Source organism: Nelumbo nucifera, chromosome 1, assembly GCF_055504915.1.
Source record: "Nelumbo nucifera cultivar China Antique chromosome 1, China Antique-T2T, whole genome shotgun sequence".
NCBI lineage: Eukaryota > Viridiplantae > Streptophyta > Magnoliopsida > Proteales > Nelumbonaceae > Nelumbo > Nelumbo nucifera.
In genome coordinates, this window is record NC_142649.1 from 183,508,280 (window position 1) to 183,526,356 (window position 18,077).

General features: G+C 48.6%; 1 protein-coding gene across 9 annotated transcripts; it reads right to left on the reverse strand.

Annotated features, from left to right (window-relative positions):
- Positions 1 to 7,321, reverse strand: LOC104595995 (uncharacterized). Of its 9 annotated transcripts, none has more exons than XM_088895542.1 (6): positions 6,896 to 7,321; positions 6,266 to 6,730; positions 5,145 to 5,252; positions 4,722 to 5,042; positions 1,874 to 4,620; positions 1 to 1,782 (listed from the first exon to the last, which is right to left on the reverse strand). In XM_088895542.1, exons 3-6 carry the CDS (start codon positions 5,145 to 5,147, stop codon positions 342 to 344), a joined length of 4,512 nt encoding a protein of 1,503 aa, XP_088751668.1. In that variant the 5' UTR covers positions 5,148 to 5,252; positions 6,266 to 6,730; positions 6,896 to 7,321; the 3' UTR covers positions 1 to 341. The 9 variants fall into 9 exon arrangements, with proteins under 9 accessions (XP_088751668.1, XP_088751671.1, XP_088751667.1 ...); XM_088895545.1 differs by having other exon boundaries at positions 5,158 to 5,252; positions 5,408 to 6,730; positions 6,896 to 7,305; XM_088895541.1 differs by having other exon boundaries at positions 5,408 to 6,730; positions 6,896 to 7,305.
- Between the last annotated feature and the right edge of the window lie 10,756 nt (positions 7,322 to 18,077).

The window sequence follows — 18,077 nt, forward strand, 5'->3', positions numbered from 1 at the left end:
TTAGGATACAAGAATGACAAAGCATAAATTGAATTTTTCACTGATTGATAATATTTCTAAGGCCTCGTACAGAGAGGTTACATCACTAAATTAGGCCACAAGAAAAAAAATATATATATATATAAAAACTAAGAAATAAAGTATGGGCTATCATGAGCCCCTGACAAAATTCTTCAAAAGAAATCATAATAGTCAATGTAGCTCCATAAGCACTGCAACATCAAAAACTGCAGGATTGAGATGCCTTCCTGCTGACAGGAAAAAAACGTTTCACCAGGTTCAACATCTCTATGTCGACCTGCAAAAGCACCCAAAGGAAAAAGGCGCTGTATACAAAAAAATCAAGAAGGTATTCGTCTTCTAGGTGCTACATCCCCGTCAAACTCCCGTATTCGAAATGACTTGGCATTTGCACCATGCTTCCAGTCTCGATCATATCTGAAATGACTTTTTTCTTCACGAGATCTCCTAGGTGCATCCCCAAGCCTGGCATCAATACTCCTGCCATAGTGCTTAGGACTACCTTTACCATGGAACTCAGTTGCATCCTTACTGTGCAGATTATGCCCAGCAAAACCATCTTCTGCATCATAATGAAACCGCTTCACAGAGCCCTCCGTATCATAACGTCTTACAGGATGCAACATCCCATATCTATCCATGTTTTTCCTTCTATCGTCTTCAGTTTCCTCATACCTAGGTCCTCTGCCAGCTCCAACCATTTCAGGAAACCTTCCTGGATGCATTGGTCTATAGTACTCATCTGGTTTCAACCTTCCTGTAGATCCCACTGAATCAAACCTATGACTCCGTGTGAAAATCCTTCCAGGAGATCTTCTTTCTGATATTGGGGCCCGCTGCTTGTAGCCATGGTCCCTAAAATGATCCACTGTGTCTTTCCTATCATCAATCCATCTCGAGGAGTTTGGTGGAGACCCACGACTTCTAGATGTTGTGATAAAACTAATTTCATGTTGTGTTGAGAACCCAGGCCGCCGGTGAGGGGACCTCCCTCTCTCCATTCTAGCATCAGACCTGAAATTTGGGGATCTACTGCGTTCTCTTAAACCCGGTCCACTGCCAACCCCACCACTATTTCTTCCCCTGGGAGATGATGACCAAACATGAGGAGAGCGAGTCCTAGATCTTGATGGAGATTTTGTGTGGGACCGGGAGAGATGATTGCTTTCTCTTCTTTGAACAGGAGAAAAACTTCGTTCCCTTCGAACTATAGAAGGTTCCATACGCAAAGAAGAATCATCAGGCCCAGACCTATGATATTTCTCCCTTGGACCTGTACCCACCAATCTTGGACCATATCTTCCAGACCTGCCCCTTCCAACACTAATGTTCCTAGCAGGGCTCATGTCTCCTACTGGACCAAGTCGCATATGCATACCAAAAGCATCTTCCCTGTCAGATGGTGATCCTCTTCTTATAAAAGATCGATGCACACCTTGTGAAGAAGCAATAACAGATTGTCTGCGCACCCGAACATTGGGTCCCAATCCACCAGCTTTCACAACTGTACCATCTGGAGCAACAACAAAGCCACTGCTCTCCACCTTTGCAGCAGCTGCTGCAGCAGCATTCTTTGGCCCAGAGTGTGCAAAGCTGGGAGAACGATGGCGATCTTGGGCCCAATGAGTGGAAGAATCAACCCAGCGATCACCGCCTCGCCCTCTTCCATGTACATGAAACAAAGATCCACCCCTTACAGTCAATTTAGCAGGACTTGGGTCCCTTTCAACTCTGGGATTTGAATGATCAGGGTTGTTGGATCTGAAAACAGAAGAAGTTGAGAGCAACCTATTAACTAATTTATCAATGACAAAGCCACAAAGAAGCATATGAAAAGAAACAGATAATATACCTGCTTTCCTGTATACATATTCTGTCCTTTCTAGGCAACCGATCAGAGGATGTAAGCCCCTCAATACGTGATGGAAACTCTCTCCTGGATTCTCCAGCATCAAGTCCATTAACACGAGAACTGGTAGAAATCAATTTAGAGCAGCCATCTCGGTTTTCCATAATCATATTTGCAGAGCCTTCATGATCTTCAGGTAACTGATCCCATCCAGACAATTTCAACCTTGAACTAAATGATTGCATTGATTCCTTCACAATATCTTTTCTGGAACAACGATCATTATCTGCCATAACCTTGTCAGCACCGGCACACAAGTCTTCATCAACTTCACCATCCATCTCGAACTTACAAATATCATCTTGTTCGGCTTGTCCTCGCAAGTGTTTTCTCACAATCACTGCACTCTTCTTACCAGTTCCTGCTTCCAGAATATTTGTCTTTGATGAACCTCTCATGCCAGGAAAACTATTGGGTTCTTGCATAATCTTCTCCTTTACTTGTTCTCCACTACAATCAACAGAATCATCAGCAGTGGATACATTTTTTTGGCATCCTGCACTCTGTTCAGCTTCTACAGACATGGAGACAGGATAATCAGCCCCTGAGTCAAAGCCATATGCATCTCTATCTGATCCATAATCAACATGCTCAGTTTCCCCTTCTTCACCAGCATCTTCATCCCATGCATGTAAAACAGACTCCCTGACTTCCCCATCCTCATACTGAGAATCATAACCTGCCTGAGGCTCGATCTCATTTCCCGTCCCAACTATGTGATCAGGATCATCATGAGATACATCTGAATCATAATCGACGTCATCAAAATGGTCTTCTTCTAAAGAAATCTTACCAGAACTATTTACAGGATCATCAGCATAGCTTTTGCAGTATTCACGAGAAGTTAAAACATCTGATGTGTCCTCCAACAGAGTAGACTGTCCTGACAACTTGGGTGTAAGCTTTTCAGACTCAAAATTGTCAGGAGAATTAACTTTTTTAGTATCCCCATCCTGAACCTTTGTATCAGCAGAAACTTCCGGTTTACTTTTTCCATCAGGTGGACAACAACTACACAACTCCTCACCATTATATGAAGATAAGGAGGTGTCCACTTTACATGAATTGTCATCAAGTTGCTTAGCATCTGTTTTCATCTCCTTTGAGGCATTTCCATCATCATGTGAATCATGACTTTTGACAGCACCCGCACAATCTTCAGTTGGACTATCATCAATCTCACAGGTAGCCTTCTCCGTGGTCACTGCATCAGAGAGAAAAACAGCATGCTTCTCAAGCTGAGAGGTCCTCAAGTAAAGGGATTCACGTTTTTGCACATCAGCATCCAATTCATCTCCTGTCTGCTCAGCAGAAGATGCCCTGGATGTGGTATCTTTTACATTCTCAGGAATTAGTGCAGGTGTATTAGCTTCAGGACAGACAGAAGTATTGATGCAACCATCCATTCTACAGACCTGATGAGACAAAAGGCCTTCACTACTCCCTGTATGAGAAAAGCCTACACTCTGGAGTAGGGTATTTTCATCTGCAACAGTACATGCATTTGGAGAAGAAAATTCCAGAACTTTATCAGCCGGAGCGGCAACAGATTCAGAAATGAAGCTAATACTTTCTTGATCAGGTAAGGGTTTTGTTTCTTCACCCAGGTCCACCAAGCTCTCTTGTTGAGTATTATGCATCTCAGAATGCATGACCATTTCCTCAGGGCATGTCCCTTTAAAACATCCATCCTGCTTAAGATCCTCAGTAGTTGTTTCATCAGGCCCAGTGGGCATGTTTTTAGAGTCTCCCAAGCTATAGATGTTGTCACCTGCAACACCATCAACCACATCCATAGGTTGAACCATCTTTCCAATGTCATTTTTGGTACTTCCAGGCTCCCTCTGCACATCACAACTTTCCAAGTGTTCCAGCTTTTCACAGTCTCTAACATCCTTGAAGACACTACCAACAACATTTTCCTCAGAACCCACAATGGGGTCATCAGAAGGTTTCTCCCATGCATCCATCACAGTATTCAAGTCCCAATGTGACCTATCATCACGTGAAGAAGACCCAACCTTTCTCTGTGCTCCATCAATATTGTTGCTTGGAAAGCCCGGAGAAACAGGTGAAGAATTAGATGTAGAAGAGTCCCCCATTTTCAGTCCACATGTGCTCTCCTTAGAATACGAATTGGCTGTCTGCAATGAGGCTGTAATTTCTTGTGAGGCAGTTCCTTTATTTGAAATTTCACTGCAGTTGATGGAATGGTCCTGGTGTGATTCTTTTGGCAAGAACAATGCAGAATTCAGCACCACTTGAGAAGGCCTTTCCCATGCAGAAGATTCTTCAAGCATCGATGAATCCTCTTCAGCATTACTAGAGCAACCTCTTGTACTATTATTACAGGCAGCAGCCGCCAGTATTGAAATACCAGAGAAATCTTCACTGTCACCAAGCTTTTCATTAATTTCTTCTGGGGTCTTCCCATTAACAATAACTTCACCATCAACAACTTGATCCAAATTAGTTGTGCCAAATTCCATAACCTGCTTCCCAACATCTGAACTACAAGATGACTCCTGTCCTGGAGCATTTTCACTCTTTACAAGTTGCTCAGATTCATCAGTGCATGGAGAAGGTGGCCGGGGGGGTGGTGATGGAGATCGGAACAAAAATCTCCTCTTCTTAATCGGTACATGCTCCACTTTGTCACTGAAGCGGTGCCCAAGAATGGTTACTCCAAGCTGCCAAATAAAACAAGGAATGTGAAAAGACCATGAAAATACATGCAATGCTTACACTGCTAAAGCATTAAAACCGAAAATTTGTAGAATGTAGAAATAACCTTCTCCGATTCAGAAATTGGCATGTCCTCAACCCTTGTGTCCTTATCAATCAATTCTGTGCTTCCCTTCAAGCTTCTAGGAATAGGTTTCCTAGCTCGCCTAGATGCACTCCTGTTACCTTTTGAAACAGTCTTCCAAGACAAGTCAGGATCGATCACACTTGTAAGCTCCAGGCTTGCTGTGCTTAGCATGCTACCAGATTCTGACTTCCTTCCATCAACTAATTTTTTGCCACCACAAAATTTGCAGGATGCTGCTCCAGTTCTCCGTTTTAGCTCAAGAGAAGAGGCTTGACCCCCAGTGCAAGAACAAAAGCGAATCTGCGAGTTAACAAGCATGTAGTCCATTTAGACACTAGGATGATGCATGTATGCACATGTAGTCAGGATTTAAAACAAGGCCAAGTACCCCTCGAAACCAACCATTGATTCAGACCTCTCATTGTCCTTGCTGTTTGGAAAAAAAAACAAAGAACCAGATCACTTCCTAATAACCATAGCAGGATTCTAAGCAACCAAAGACCATGTTGCCTGCAGAAAATATGAGGTTTAGATCATTAGCAGCACCAGACAAAACACAAGAAATAGAACATAGAAGTACAATTATTTAACCAAGTAAACAGCTTCATTAACTAGCCCCAAAACTGATAACAAGACTGCCACTACATGCCTCCAGAGGTCATTACCTGGAGGCAAATCATGTTTATCAGCCTTGAAGGCCTGAATGCAACTCCCTTGATTCACACTGTGGCTTTGTTACATTGCCGAAACCTAAAAGTTGGATTTAGGGCTTCTTCAAAGCCTACTAAAGAGGACAATAAATATCATAATATATCACTTCAACAGCTGAGATTAACTCCCAAAATAGAAAATTGACAAAGGATCTCCCATCCAACATCATTTCCACCATATGACTAGTAGCAAAAGGAAGCAGCAGGACTATTATTACATGGGCAAGTCCAAAACAAGTCAAATGATCTCTCCCAAGCAGCCACATCCAAAACAATAAATAGGCCAATCCATGTACAGAAGAACCTTTTTCTTCATCTAAACAAAAGCTTGAACCCAAATAATTTTATGAACCTCTTCAATGGTTAAAATCAACAAAGCAGCAACTTCAAGAAAATCAATTATACTCTGTTTTCGGTTACTAACAGGGCATGATAAAAACATGACTGGTTTTTTTGCCCTGACCTCAATAACCTTCACCTATGGTCAAAGCCCCAAAAGTCCTCAAGATCTCTGAAGACATAGATGAAGCAACGATAAGCGTTCCCCTTCAGCAGATAAACAGACAGTATAATTATTAGGAAACCTATGTTTAGTACAAACTAGGGGATGGAGTCGGCATACACCCAGTTGGACGAACAGCAGATGATAGATCACGTTGGCCTAATACTATTTTGGGATATGGAAATCAGCGCCCTTGAGTGTTTACTACGTGGTATTCGCATAAGCAGGGCCAAGAGAAGCACGACTAACACCTCCTTCGCCAAGAAGACAAGGAATCCTTATGCGTTCATGGTATAATAGAGAAGGCTCACCTACTCTAGAAAGGTGTGATCAAAGCAAAAGCAAAATAAACGCCACTGCCACAGGGAACCCAGATCCATGACGAAGATCCAGGACGATGGCGTTTCTTCGCACATGATAAAATAATTAGACCAGCCCTCGGCAAATGGGCAGAGGCTCAGTGACATCAATCCCAGAGATTGCAGGCGAAGCAAAAGATGCATAATCCAGGCCAACATGGAGAACGGCGAGTGCCAACAACAAAAGCTACGTTGCTCCATTTCAAGTTGCAGCTTCCTTCGCCGAAACCTAAATTTCCTGCAGGCCGAACCGATCTAGGGCAAAACCCTAACCGTAAAAGCTTCTATCAACAAAAGCACCGCAGCTATCAGTCGATTCTTCGAAACCCTATTATTACTCCCTTGTCCGCTCTGTTTTGGCTTCAACATGTTTCAACTACTTGAGCTGATAATGTACTCTTCTGAACTTAGAAAAACCTGTAAGATCCTGTGAACGATCAAAGCCTTCGCTCTTCGAGCAAGCAGAGCTAGTGATCCAAGGTGCAATCGGCAATCAACAGGGAACAGATCCCTTCCTTTTTTTTCTCAATCGACGAAAAACAACCAAAAAAACATGTAAATCAAGAGCTAGGGTTTGAATACCTGAAATCGATCTTCTGGATCGTATGAAAAACGCGGAGGCGAACGAAACCTACGGCGATGAAACCTGCAATTTACTTCTTCTGCCGAGGGAAGTAGAGAAAAAAGAGAATAGAAAATCCCAACGAAAAAAAAAAATAGACTCGTCGAGAATCTTCAAATCCTGAAAGCGGCGCGGCTACTGATATGAGAAACAACGCTGTCTTCTTCTTCTTCGTTTTCTTCTTCTTCTTTTCTTGTTACTGGACTTAGATTCGACCATTCATGGATGGATTGTTCGCTGAGGTTTCCTTCCACACATTCCTTTTTCAATACGCCAAATCCTTTCCTCCTTTCCTCCTTTCCTCCAATCTTGAATATCTTTTCTTCCCCGGCTGTATCTGTGTATGTTTGAGCGCTTCCTTCCTTTACCACGTATTTGTGGTTTTCCTCGTGACTTAACTATCCTCATATTTCTCTTTATATACCCAAAAACACCCCTTACCTCCCCTAGCGATTAGCGATCTCGTTCTCGAATCGGCTCCACCTCTGCAAGTCAACACCCGCTATGATGGCAAGTGACTTTGTAGTGGACTCCCTTACAAGTTACTAACCTCCGTTCGTGATATGAAGGCACGTGGCGTAACAGAATCAAAATCAGAAGACGCAGGGTCTACCGTTCCACCGTAAACCGCACGATCTACATCCAGGATGAATACACGTATCCATTTTCTTGTTGAGGGGAAGGCCTCCCGTAAGATTTCTCATTGCATCAAGCTAGGCCATCGATGCACACTGCACGGGCGACGGGCCTCAATATTTGGGCTGGCAATTTTCACCCCAACCCATTGACATACCCATTCTCATATGGTTCGAGTGACCCATTAGGATGAGAGGAAAGGAAAAGGGTCAGGGTGGGGTAGGGGTGCATGTGAGTTGGGTTGGGCCGTTTTTATGATCAACCCATGTCCAACCCTAAGATTTGGGCTTAAAGCCCGATTAGGGACCAAGTCCAAGGTCAAGTTTGATCTTCTCAACCCCAGCCTAACTTGTATTGTAATTTGATGCACTCCGGTTGGGCTTGGGCCTAGGTTGGATTGGGTTGGTCAATGAACTATCTCTAAAACTATACATGTATTTCTATATTTTATGTAAATATGTGTATAAATATGTGTGTATATGTAAATACATATTTATATAATTATGTGATGCAACACGATCTGGGCACTCCTACCTGACTGAAACTTGGCTCCTAGCTGTAACAGATGACACCTGAGATGAAGAGGAACGTGAAGGGTTCCCGAGGAGCTCTCCCGGCTGGAACACTCCGATAGCTAAGTTAGAACTCTGAGGAAAACTCAAAGAAGACACGGAGAGTTAAGAGTGTTGAAAATGCTAGCTTCAATACCATTGTTTCGTGAGGGTTGGGATCTTCTTATACCGGAGCTTAGTCACATCAGGCGTAACCACCACTTTTTAGAAGACACTGAGAGTTAAGAGTGCTGAAAGTGCTAGCTTCAATAGCTACAGGGTACGGACTCGTCAGGCGTGCCATGCTTTTCAAAGACGGCAGGCACAACGCCGCCTAGCAAGAGATGTGGGCACTGCCACCAGATCCGGATGTCAGGCGGATCTTCCCTGTAGGCTTCCGAGCTACTTTGTACCGAACCACCTGAGGCTGGGTTGCCTTGCACCGAGGTGCCGAGGTGCTCGCACTGGAAGCGAGCCTTGAGCAAGTACGAACAGGAGTTTCCACGGTGTTGCCTCGAGGTGCTTCTCCCTCAGGACACTTAGCCAAAAGCTGGGGTGCTCCCTTCTTAGGAAGGGAGAGCTCGGGGCCCCTTAGGAGGAGCTTGGGTCCCTTTGCACGGGGGGAGCTCGGGGTGCTCCACCTTCAGGCTAGGGGCGAGCTGGGCCTTGCTTCTCGGCGAGTTGTCACACCCGCCGAGTCGTTTGGTTGGGCCTCAAAGAGCTTGTTATGCCGAGTTGTGGCCAGGCTGTCGTGCTGAGTTGTCGCTTATGCCAGGTCATATACACGTGTCCCCGTGCTACGAGGTCGGGCCAAATCACCCTACATCAATTGCCCCCATGCCCCGTGCTAGGGATTCTGACCCAGCGCGGGGAATCCGCAGTCTGCCGGGTGGATTTGGCTTGGGTCCTAAGCTTTCATATCTGCTAGCTCATCGGTTGGACCGGTTCTCTATTCGACTCTACCAGGCGTAGCTCGGGTCGCGTATGGTCTACGTGCGAACATCACGCGACTTATGGACTCCGCGGACGTCAAAAAACACGCTAAATTGATTTCGCCTCGAAGGTCGCACAACCGATTTTCATAGGGACCGTCAAATCGTTTCGATCTCAACCATTGACGCCCGCATATAGTGGCTATAAATAGTGGGGGTCCTGGCCATTTTCCTTCACCACAAATCCTCAGCCGTAGTTTTGAGCTCGCATCCAAAGCCTCCAGCTCGGGTCAGTTCTTCCCAATCCGGTCCATCTCTTTTCAGTGAGTCACCCTAGCTCTTCTTCGGTTTCGTTGTTATGTCTTCCTTTGATAACCAATTAGATGAACCTGAGGTGCCCGAGGTGGGTACCTCAGCTCAGGGTAACCCTACCAGAGTCCAATTCCCCAAGGCGCGGGAGGCCTTGGGTAACTTGACGTCCACCTCTCACCGAGGTCGGATGCCGGACAGGTTCGGACCTTCCACCATGACCCTGGAGAGGCTCCGCCACCTTATTCAGCAGTACAACCTGCCCAGGGAGTACACCTATAGTATACCTCGGATAACTTCCCATGGGAGCACGACCCTGATGAGGTCGTAATCTTGCGGGAACAGCTCATAGCCGGGCTACGCCTTCCCTTTCATCCACTCATAGTGGAGGTCCTGAACCACTTCAATGTTACGATAAACCAGCTTCACCGGAACTCGGTCCGTAACATGGTCGAGACCATCTCCCTCTGCTACGAGCATGTCCTCCCCCTTAACTTGGACATATTTTGTTCTATCCTCACCATCAAGAAGAGCGCTTCATGCGTTCTCCCCGAGCGCAGGAGGGCTTACTACTTGTCCCCCCGCCCCGGACTTTAAGTTGATGCATAAGCTTCCTAGCAAGATCCCAGCCTGGAAGTAGGACTACTTCGTAGTCCGGAACCCTGTGGGGTGGCCCTTCCCTACTCATTGGAGGGCGGCTATCCAAGACCCCAGCATCATCCTCGACAAGAAGACCAGGGAGACATTCTAGTCGTGGGCTGAGGTCGGTTGTAGTTACAAGGATTACATCACCGGGAGTATGCTCATCCAGGCTGGCTTGAGCCCGGGTAGGTAGTTAGTACCTTAGTTGTTTGGCCTGCTCCTTTCTTTTACTCGAGTACTAACGCTGAGCTCTGTTGCAGGTCCCATGGAGGCAGATAAGCTTAAGGGAGATCGGCTCTTCAAGCACATGAAGGGAAGGAAGAAGCGGGCTGCTAAGAGAGCTCGTATCGAGTCACCGCCAGCCCCCACTCCCGAGCCCAAGCTTCCACCGGCTCCAACTTCCAAGCCCGAGCTCCCTGGCGCTCCTCCGATCATTGACTTGGAGAAAACCATACCACCTCGGGAGCCCGAGACCTCGACCGAGCCCGCTACGAGGGCAGCAACTGAGCCCGAGGTTGCCACCGGAGCCGCTGGCGTAGCGGCTGAGGTCTCCGTCGAGCCCATTCATACAGCCAAGACGGTTGTCTCCAGCCGAAGTGTCTTGGTCCCCTAGTGCAGTCTTCGGAAGAGCAAGGGGGTTGTTTACTCTGAGGAAATTTCGGTCTGGGCCGATATGCTCAACCCTGCTCAGCTCGAAGCCCGGGCTGCCACCCACACTATGGTGGTAAGTTCTCTTTTCTTTCTTTTCTTTTTTTATATATATGTTTCTTCGGTACTAACTAACTTCCTTTGTCAGGCGAACTCCGCCGTTCACGCCCTTGCTCTTCAGTCCGAGAGGAACCTGAAGCGGGCTCTGACCACTGAGGAGTCTTCCTGTGCTACCCATACGGACCTGAGGGCAGCTCGTGAGCAAATCCACCGGTTGGAGAGCGGCGCTTGGACCCAGAGGGACATTATTACGACACTGACGGCAGAGAAGGACGAGCTAGCATGCGAGAAAATGTGCTGAGGGGCGAGGTGGAGGCCCTCAAAGCGGAGCTGGTACACGAGAAGGGTGTGTTGAGGGGCGAGCTAGACGCCCTCAGAGAAGAGGCGGAAGGCCTTAAGGAGAGTAAGAAGGCCCTCTTGCACGAGGTGGAGTTCCTCAAGGCGGACATCGAAGAGAAGACCGAGATCTTGACTCAAGCGGTAGAGGAGACGAAGATCAAGGCTGTCGCGGAGTACATCCAATCCGATAAATTTGATGCCGTTCTGGGAGAGGCCTACCACAAGGGGTTCAAGCTCAGCAGGTGGCTGATAAGGCACACGTACCCCGAGCTTGACACAAGCACCATCACCACCTCGCGAATCATGGATGAGATAGCTCGTTAAGCCAAAGAGGAACCAGATTCAGAAGAGGAGGATGGTGACGAAGAAGCGGATGCCCCTGACCAGCCCGAAGCTCCTGAGGAGGTCTCGCGCGGAGATGAAGATCCCCCGAAGTGATTGCTTTTATATTTCGAGCCTGCGAGCTCAGTCTTTGTAGTTGTTTTTCTTTTTGTCGAGCTCATTGTACAAAACTTGTTAATGAAATTGATCTTTCTTTTCCAAGTGTTGTTTGATCTGAGCTATCATGGTTGAGTGTGCGAAGTGATTTGACGTAGTAGGGCATAATGAGGCATATGCCCGAACTGTCTTGTGGCGTACACCGAGGTGATTAACATAGTAAGGCACAGTAAGGCATATGCCTGAACTATCTTTTGGTTGTATGCCGAGGTGAGCTAAGCGTCGCAGAATCTGCTGGTCTGCTTGCGCCCTCGATACATCATGTATTGTGGTGCCGAGCTCCTTGGTTAGCTCGGTGTTTTAGCCCCTTAGAATTCGTTCACGTCATAAAGGTGGCAAGGTTATTATGCCGGACTCTGTTAGTTCGGCATTTTGGCCCTTGAGCCCTAAGAGACTCGTGGTCTGCTCTCGGAGTTCGCCTATGGCATAGAAACGATTGGGTTTTATTGCGCCGAGGTCTTTGTTAGCTTGGCATTTTGGCCCTTAAGCCTTGAGAAACTCGTGATCTGCTCTCGGAATTCGCCCATGGCATAGAAGCGACTGGGTTTTATTGCGCCAAGGTCTTTGTTAGCTCGGCATTTTGGCCCTTAAGCCCTGAGAGTGATTCGTGATCTACTCAGTTATTTATAGGTAATACTGCCTTAGGTTGACAATATTCCATGCCCGAGGTACTTGTTCCCCTTCCAAGGTTTCGAGCTCGTACGTTCCTTCCTCGAGTACTCGCTTTAATCGGTAGGGTCCTTCCCAGTTCGGACCGAGCTTGCCAACACCGGGCTTAGGCACCATAACCTTACGGAGAACCAGGTCGCCAACGCGGAGAGTCCGCTTTTTTACCCTAGTGTTATAGTACCGAGCTACCCTTTGCTGGTAGGCCGCGGTCCTGACATATGCGAGGTCTCGTACTTCTTCAAGCAAGTCGAGGTTGGTGCGTAGCTCGTCTTCATTCGTCCTATCATCATGCGCTTCTACTCTTAGCGAGGGAACTTTGACCTCGGCTGGAATGACTATTTCGGTGTCGTAGGTGAGGTTAAAGGGGGTTTCTCCTATGGCAGTCTTTTTCTGTGGTATGATAAGCTCATAATACACTGGGCAGCTCGTCTGCCCATAGTCCTTTAGCTCAGTCTAGTCGCGCCTTCAGTCTGTAGAGAATAGCTCTATTCGTGACTTCCGTCTGACCATTTGCCTGAGGGTGCGCCACTGAGGTGAAGTTTGCTAAATTCCCATGTCTCGACACCAATTTTGGAATTTGATGTCTTCGAACTGCTTACCATTGTCGAAGATCAGTACCCGAAGTCATCCGAAACGACACACTATGTTCTTCCAAAAGAAGTTTTGCACGTTCCGGGCTGTGATTGTTGCGAGAGGTTCAGTTTCGACCCACTTCGTGGAATAGTCAATTGCCACCACTAGGAACCTCCTTTGTCCTGTCGCTGGTGGGAATGGCCCGAGTAAGTCAATCCCCAATTGTGCAAATGGCCACGGGCTAGTGAGGTATTTTAGGTCGGCGGTAGGCTGGTGGTGGATGTTGGCGTGCTTCTGACACTTGTTGTATTATTTGACGAGCTCGGTCGCATCTGCCTTCATTGTTGGCCAGTAATACTCCTGTCGTAGCGCTTCCTGAGCAAGGGCTCTGCCCCCCAAGTGTCCACCGCACAGGCCCTCATGAGTATCGCGGAGGACGAGCTCGGCTTCAAAGGGTCATAGGCAGCGCAGGTAGGGGAGCGAGTAGGATGTTCGGTACAGCCGTCCGTCTATCATGACGTATTTGGCTGCCTGATGCTCTACCCTCCTGGCGGCATTACAATCTGCGGGGAGGGTCCCGTGTAGCAGGAAGCTCGTGAGCGGATCAATCCAGCTCGACTCTGCTTGAACGATGGGAGCGACCTCCTCTGCCCCCCTAAGAATGCTAGGCCGAGGCAAGTTCTCTATATACAAAGTCCTCATGGTGTTATCACCAGTGCTGGCTAACCGGGATAGGGCATCGGCCTCAACGTTCTCTGACCTCGGGATTTGCTGGATGAAGTGTGACCGAAAGTTGAGCAGAGCTCCTCTTTGGTTAAGTATGCTACCATGGTTAACTCGCGAGCTTCGTACTCACCCATAACCTGATTGACCACGAGCTGGGAATCACTGCAAACGACAATGTGTTTGGCTTTCACTTCTTTTGCCAGATCCAGCCCGGCTAGTAGCACCTCATACTTTGCTTCGTTGTTGGATGCCGTGAACTCAAAGCGTAGTGTGTACTCTAGTTTCACACCACTTGGCCCGTACAAAACGATCCCAGCTCCGCTGCCCTACCAGTTTGATGAGCCATCTACGTGAAGGATCTAGGGTTCGTCGTCCCAGTTCGCGCTTGGACTAACTAGAAGAGAGGCCGCGCTGGTTGCTACTTCACGATGCTCGAGCTCAACCAGCCCAGGAACCCCGAGCTCACCCGCATTGGGGGCCTCGTGTTCCATCGGCCTGGGGACTTCGGAGCTAAAGGTGCATTCCGCGACGAAATCTGCTAAGGCTTGGGCCTTGATAGCAGTTTGTGGCTTATACTGGAGTTCGTATTCGCTGAGCTCGATGGCCCACTTCGTCAGCCTTCCGGAGACCTCGGGCTTGAGCAATACTTGCCTCAGAGGTTTGTTGGTAAGGACAACGATGGTGTGAGCTTGGAAGTACGGGCGGAGCTTTCGGGCTGCTATGACTAGTGCATATGCTAACTTTTCTATCTCTAGGTACCTTGTCTCTGCTCCCTACAACACTTTACTAACATAATAGACGGGTCATTGGACCTGATCTACTTCTCTTATTAGTACCGAGCTAACCACCTCGTCACTTGTAACAGTACAGGCCGAACTCGATTATGAAGGCTGTTTTATCTTCATCAGCTAGGTCCATCCTGATCTGATTGTAGCTCAAATAGGCGTCCAGGAAGCTCAGCAACTCGTGCCCCGAGGTCGCGTCCACTAGATGGTCGATCCTGGGAAGAGGGAAGTAGTCCTTTGGGCAAGCTCGGTTCAGGTCGGTGTAGTCGACGCACATGCGCCATTTACCGTTAGCCTTTTTCACCAGAACGGGGTTGGCCACCCAGCTCGGGTAATGAACTTCCTTGATAAAATCGGTTCCAAGGAGCTTCCTGACCTCCTTGTCGACTGCCCTCCATCGCTCTGGGGCTAGGTTGCGTTTCTTCTGTCTAACGGGCCTAACAGTTGAGACTGCAGGGGTTCCTCAATAGAAGCGCCGATCTGAAATACCCGAGCCGGGTCCTCTGCCGAAGCCGGGATGGGGATGGTCTCTTCGGTAGGCACAGCTCACTTTGCGAACTGCTCCATAGGTCGCTCTAGCTCGAGGTCGTCTGCTACCTTGGCCTTTCCTTTGAGGGCGGCTACGTAGCACTTGCGGGACTCGAGCTGGTCACCCCGCGTCACTCCGACTCAAAAGTCTGTAGGGAACTTCATTGCCAGGTGGTAGGTGGAGACTACTACTCGTAAGGCGTGGGTGATGGGCCCGCCTACTATTGCGTTGTACGGGGAGGGGGTCGCGACCACCAGAAACTCATGGTTGAGCCTTACCACACTAGGCCAGGTGCCAACCTCCACTGGTACAGTGACTCTCCCTAAAGGCCTGACCTCCTCACTGCTAAATCCTACAAGTGGAGTGTTTGCAGGCTTCAGGTCACTTTCCTGGAGCTGAAGCTGATCGAAGGCTGCCTTGAAGAGAATATTTGCTGAGCTGCCCGAGTCGAATAGGACGCGCCTGACCTCGAAGTCGTTGATCTTAATCTTTATGACGAGCGTGTCATCATAGGGATAATGGACCCCTCGCGTATCGTCTTCTATGAAGAATATCGGTTCCTCCATCCTTGACCGCTTTAGGGGGTTAAGCTCTTCCCTGGCGGCCTCGCGGGCTGATGACCGAGCTGCTGCCGAAGTGCAGCCCGCGACAATTGATCCTCTGACAATTACATGGATGGTCCCCTGGACTGGTCTCCCGTCGGGAGGCTGCCTCTGCGGCTGTTCTGCTTGTCTGCTGGACTCGGGAGCCTCTTTACTCTGCTCCCCGTGCCGACCTGCTTTATTATTATTATTATTATGTTGTACAAAATTTCTCAGATATCCACAACGAATAAGTTCTTCTATCTCGTCGCGGAGGTTCTTACAATTTTCGGTACTATGATCGTGATCTCTATGAAAACTAGAATACAAGTTTTTATTCCTAACATTGGGATCGGCCTTAAGTCAAGGTGGCCACTTCACATATGGGGCATCCTTGATCGCCATGAGGATCTCGGCCCACTTTGCGTTGAGGGGCGTATAATTCCTTTCTGCTACCGGAGCTCGGAAAGGCTGGATTGGCTTTGCCCCCCAAGCTTGGTCCCTTTTCTTCTTGCTGTCACTTGGAGCTGGGGGCTCTGGTTCCCTTTTTCTTTTTTCAAGGGCCTGTTCATCCTTTTGGTTGATCTCCTCCTCTGTCCCTATGAACCGATCTGCGAGTTCGAGGAACTCGGTCATGGTCTTGGGTTGGTTGACAACCACGTGCCACTTGAACTCCTTGTGGGTGATGCCCCGCTTGGCTGTAGTGAGCCAAACTGCAGGGTCTAAGTCGGGTATCTGTAAGCAAGCGTCATTAAACCACTTGACATAATTCTAGATGGACTCTCCTTCCCTCTGAACTATGCTAAGGAGGCTTTCTTGGGTCCTCGGGCACCTTTTACTGGTGACGAAGTGGGAGGTGTACGAACTGCACCCAGATCCTTATTGAACCTGGCGCGAGGTTTCGGTACCAAGTGCGGGCTACCCCTTTGAAAGTGGTGGAGAAGGCCATGCACATGCAAGACTCACTCGCTCTGGCTAGATGCATCTGGGACCGAAAGGCGTCCACGTGGTCATTGGGATCGAAGGATCCACTATACTTGTCCACGGGGGGAGCTTGAAGTTCCTTGGCATGGGGACAGCAAGGAGCTCTGGTGACAGGCGGGAAGGAACTGAAAGAAGTGGAGTAGCTTTTACCTCGCCCAAACTTACCTCTACCTTTCCTTTGAGCTCGGGCAGATCGCGGGTGGCAGTTCGGCGAGCTCGGCGATGCCTTCGCTACTTCTTAGCTGGCTCGGCGTTGGTGCTACTGGCCTCGGTATTACTGAGCACGATGGGCCCAAGGAAATTCTCGGACGGCTGTCGGTAGCTACGAATAGAGGGACCTTGTTCCAGGTCGTTGACCAGCACTTCAAACCGGTTTTCGGCAAGCAAAGGTTCAAACTGCGAATCTGAGGTGATACCGGCCTAACCGGTTGGGAGGCCCCCAACCTAACTGCAGGCCACAAGGCGGGGGTAGGGTGTCTTTCCTTCCTTCCATGGGATGATACCGAGGTTTTTCCTCAGCGGGAAGGAAATTCACTTCGGCGGTGAGGCTTGGTTGGCTGCGCAACTAGATGCCGATGAGGGAGTGAAGGAAACTGTTGCTGATACTGATATTGGGAAACTTGGTGCAACACTTGCTGCTGGTGGAACTGGAGTTGCTGGAACTGTTGCATCTAAGCCTACATGGCTCGCATGCATTGCATCAGATTCTCAAGCTGACCTTGGCTGGCCACCGGAGGGAGGATGGTGGGTTCAGCGAAGGTTGTTGCGACTGTAGAAGGCAGTGGAACAATCATGGGTACCACCGTCTGAGGCACATTCAGACTTGGAACCCCGTCCACAGAGAGGGGGACGGTGAACTGCCCGATGCAGAAGGTGGGTAACTGGGGTTGTTCCTCAGAGGTGTTCTGGCGTCCGGCGTTGCTAGAGGAAGCCATAGGTGTTAGTAATGCTGATGAGTTCTTTGAAGAGAGTTGCACAGAAGTTAAAGGAAGGCCTTTTGAAGCGGTTCCCACAGACGGCGCCAAATGATGTAAGCTGGCTGAAACTTGGCTCCTAGCTGTAACAAACGACACCTGAGATAAAGAGGAACGTGAAGGGTTCCTGGGGAGCTCTCCCGGCGGGAACACTCCGATGGCTATGTTAGAACTCTGAGGAAAACTCAAAGAAGACACAGAGAGTTAAGAGTGCTGAAGTGCTAGCTTCAATACCTTTGTTTCGTGAGGGTTGGGGTCTTCTTATACCAGAGCTCAGTCACATCAGGCATAACCACCACTGCCCTAACCGTTACTGCCAGGACTGAGGTGGCAGGTGCAGGTTGCTGCTGCAGGGTACGAACTCGTCAGGCGTGCCATGCTTTTTAGAGACGGTAGGCACGACGCCGCTTGGCAAGAGATGTGGGCACTGCCACCAGATCTGACAGGTACGGATGTCAGGCAGATCTTCTCTGTAGGCTGCCGAGGTACTTTGTACCAAACCACCTGAGGCTGGGTTGCCTTGCACCGAGGTGCTCGCACTGGAAGCAAGCCTTGAGCAAGTACGAACAGGAGTTTCGACGGTGCTGCCTTGAGGTGTTTCTCCCTCGGGACACTTAGCCAAAAGCTGGGGTGCTCCCTTCTTAGGAAGGGAGAGCTCGGGGCCCCTTAGGAGGAGCTCGGGTCTCAAGGGGAGTTTGGGTCCCTT

Bases quoted from the DNA above. Each gene is read 5' to 3' on its own strand.
- LOC104595995 (XM_088895542.1), bottom strand. The intron at 4,621-4,721 runs GTTATTTCTACA...TTTATTTGGCAG, and splicing joins CAATTTCTGAATCGGAGAAG to CTTGGAGTAACCATTCTTGG. The intron at 1,783-1,873 runs GTATATTATCTG...TTCTGTTTTCAG, and splicing joins ATATGTATACAGGAAAGCAG to ATCCAACAACCCTGATCATT.